This window comes from Oncorhynchus tshawytscha, unplaced genomic scaffold (assembly GCF_018296145.1).
Source record: "Oncorhynchus tshawytscha isolate Ot180627B unplaced genomic scaffold, Otsh_v2.0 Un_contig_19873_pilon_pilon, whole genome shotgun sequence".
In the NCBI taxonomy this organism is placed as follows: domain Eukaryota; kingdom Metazoa; phylum Chordata; class Actinopteri; order Salmoniformes; family Salmonidae; genus Oncorhynchus; species Oncorhynchus tshawytscha.
Window position 1 is genome coordinate 1 of NW_024604440.1, and position 3,281 is coordinate 3,281.

Genomic DNA, 3,281 nt, shown 5'->3' on the forward strand with positions numbered 1-3,281 from the left:
CTGGTTCAGGTTCTGCGGGTTCAGGTTCTGCGGGTTCAGGCTCTGCTGGTTCGGGCTCTGCTGGTTCAGGTTCTTCATGCTCTGCTGGTTGTGGTTCTGCTTGTTCAAGCTCTACAGGTTCAGGCTCTGCAGGCTCAGGCTCTGCTGGTTCAGGCTCTACTGGCTCAGGCTCTGCTGGTTCAGGCTCTCCTGGTTCAGGCTCTGCTGGTCCAGGCTCTACAGGTTCAGGCTCTGCAGGCTCAGGCTCTGCTGGTTCAGGCTCTACTGGCTCAGGCTCTGTTGGTTCAGGCTCTACTGGTTCAGGCTCCCCTGAAGGTTCCGAATCTACTGGTACAGGCTCTGCTGGTTCATCCTCTTCTACTGGCTCAGGCTCTGCTGGTTCAGGCTCTCTTTGTTCAGGTTCTTCAAGCTCTGCTGCTTCAGGCTCTGCTGGTCCAAGCTCTGCAGGTTCAGGCTCTGCGGGCTCAGACTCTACTGGCTCAGGCTCTGCTGGTTCAGGTTCCTGATGGCACAGGCTCTGTTGGTTTCAGGCTCAACTGGTTCAGGCTCTGCTGGTTCAGGCTCTACTGGTTCCAGAATCTACGGGTGCAGGCTCTCCTGAAAGTTGTTGGTTCTACTGGTTCAGGCTCTGCTGGTTCAGGTTCTTCTTCTGTTTCAGGCTCTGCTGGAGACTCAGGTTCTTCTGGTGCTGTTGGTCCAGGCTCTACTAGTTCAGAATCTGCGGGTGCAAGCTCTGATGGCACAGGCTCTGTTGGTTCAGGCTCTCCTGGTTCAGGTTCTGCTGGTTCAGGCTCCCCAGGCTCTTGCTTCAGAATCTTCGTGTTCAGGCTCTACTGGCTCAAGCTCTGCTGGTTCAGGCGCTTCTGTTTCAGGCTCTACTAGCTCAGGTTCCTGTGCTGCTGGTCCAGACTCTCCTGGTTGAGGATCTACCAGTTCAGGCTGTTCTGGTTCAGGCTCTCCTGGTTCAGGTTCTGCTGGTTCAGGCTCCCCAGGCTCTGCTGCTTCAGAATCTTCGTGTTCAGGCTCTACTGGCTCAAGCTCTGCTGGTTCAGGCGCTTCTGTTTCAGGCTCTACTAGCTCAGACTCTCCTGAAGGTTCCGGTTCTACTGGTTCAGACTCTGCTGGTTCAGGCTCTTCTGGTTCAGGCTCTTCTGGTTCAGGCTCAACAGATTCTGCTGGTTCAGGCTCCCCAGGCTCTGCTATTTCAGGATCTGCTGCTTCAGGCTCTGCTGGTTCAGGCTCTGCTGCTTCAGGATCTGCTGCTTCAGAATCTGCAGGCACAGGCTCTACTGGCTCAGGCTCTGCTGGTTCAGGCTCTAATAGTTCAGATTCTGCCGGCCCAGGTTCTGCTGGTTTAGGTTCTTCATGCTCTGCTAGTTGTTCTGTCTCTGCTTCTTCAGGCTCTGTTGGTTCAGGCTCTGTAGCCTCAGGCTCTAATGGTTCAGGCTCTAATGGTTCAGGTTCTTCTACTAGCTCAGGCTCTGCAGGTTCAGGCTCTCCAGGCTCTGCTGGTTCAGGCCCTGCTAGTTCTGTTTCTTCATGCTCTGCTGGTTCTCTCTCTGCTGGTTCAGGTTCTGCTGGCTCAGGCTTTGTGGGTTCAGGCAGTGCAGGATCAGGCTCTGCTGGTTCTGTCTTCCCTGAATGTTCAGACTTTACTGGTTCAGGCTCTACCGGTTCAGGCTCTGCTGTTTCAGGCTTTTCTACTGGCTCAGGCTCTACTGGATCAGGTTCTTCCAGTGGTGCTGGTCCAGACTCTCCTGGTCCAGGCTCTTCCAGTTCAGGCTCTTCCAGTTCAGGCTCTTCTGGTTCAGGCACTGCTATTTCAGGATCTGTTGCTTCAGGCTCTGCTGGTTCATCTCTGTTGGTTCCGGGTTCTGCTGGCTCAGGCTCTGTGGGTTCAGGCTCTAATAGTTCAGCTCTCTTTGTTCAGGCCCTGCTAGTTCTCTCTGCTGGTTCAGGCTCTCTTCAGGCTCTGCTGGTTTCTGTCTTCTCTGCTTCTTCAGACTCTAATGGTTCAGGCTCTTCTACTAGTTCATGCTCTGCTGGCTTCTCTTTCAGGCTACTGGTTCAGGTTCTGCTGGCTCAGGCTTGTGGGTTCAGGCTCTGCTATTTCAGGATCTGCTGCTTTAGGCTCTACTAGCTCAGACTCTCCTGAAGGTTCTGGCTCTGCTGGTTCAGGCTCTGCTGGTTCAGGCTCTTCTACTGGCTCAGGCTCTGCTGGGTCAGGTTCTTCCTGTGCTGCTGGTCCAGACTCTCCTGGTTCAGGCTCTACCAGTTTAGGCTCTACCAGTTCAGGCTCTCCTGGTGCAGGTTCTACTGGCTCAGGTTCTGCTGGTTCAGGCTCTAATAGTTTAGGCTCTGCGGGTTCAGGCTCAGCTGGTTTAGGTTCTGCAGGCCCAGGTTCAGCTGATTTAGGTTCTTCATGCTCTGCTAGTTGTTCAGGCTCTGCTGCTTCAGGCCCTGCTAGTTCTGTTTCTTCATGCTCTGCTGGTTCTCTCTCTGCTGGTTCAAGTTCTGCTGGCTCAGGCTTTTCTACTAGCTCAGGCTCTTCTGGATCAGATTCTTCCGGTGCTGCTGGTTCAGGCTCTACTGGTTCAGGTTCTGCTGGTTCAGGGTCTGCTGCTTCAGAATCTGCTGGTGCAGGCTCTACTGGCTCAGGCTCTGCTGGCTCAGGCTCTGCTGGTTCAGGCACACCACTATCTGCTGGTTTAGGTTCTTCATGGTCTGCTAGTTGTTCTGCCTTTGCTGGTTCAGGCTCTAATGGTTCAGGCTCTTTTACTGGCTCAGGCTCTTCAGGCTCTGCTGGTTCAGGCCTTGCTAATTCAGTTTCTTCATGCTCTGCTGGTACTCTCTCGGCTGGTTCAGGTTCTGCTGGTTCAGGTTTTGTGGGTTCAGGATGTGCAGGTTCAGGCTCTGCGGATTCAAGCTCTACTCGTTTAGGCTCCTCTGACGGTTCAGGCTCTGCTGGTTCAGGCTCTGCTGGTTCAGGCTCTTCTGGTTCTGGTGGTTTAGGTTCTTCAGACGTTGCGGGTTCAGGCTCTGATGGTGCAGGCTCACCTGAAGGTTCAGGCTCTACTGGTTCTTCATCTGCTGGTTCTGGCCTTACTGATTCAGGTTTCCCTGAAGGTTCAGGCTCTACGGCTTCAGGCTCTGCTAGTTCAGGCTCTTCTACTGGATCAGGCTCTTCTACTGGCTCAGGGTCTCCTGGCTCAGGCTCTGCTGGTTCAGGCTCTGCTGGTTCAGGCTCTGCTGGTTCAGGCTCTGCTGGTTCAGGCTCTGGG

At 54.2% G+C, this 3,281-nt stretch overlaps 2 protein-coding genes across 2 annotated transcripts; both read right to left on the reverse strand.

The window, feature by feature from the left end:
• Window positions 1–786: 786 nt before the first annotated feature.
• On the reverse strand, window positions 787–1,899 carry LOC121841980 (protein TsetseEP-like; the record flags this gene model as incomplete). Its single annotated transcript, XM_042312167.1, has 1 exon — window positions 787–1,899. A coding segment is annotated over one exon (1,113 nt), but the record flags the coding sequence as incomplete, so codon positions are not given.
• A 160-nt stretch (window positions 1,900–2,059) lies between these two features.
• Window positions 2,060–3,231, reverse strand: LOC112235833 (proteoglycan 4-like; the record flags this gene model as incomplete). The annotated part of the gene is made up of 1 exon (XM_024404363.2): window positions 2,060–3,231. A coding segment is annotated over one exon (1,172 nt), but the record flags the coding sequence as incomplete, so codon positions are not given.
• Window positions 3,232–3,281: the final 50 nt, after the last annotated feature.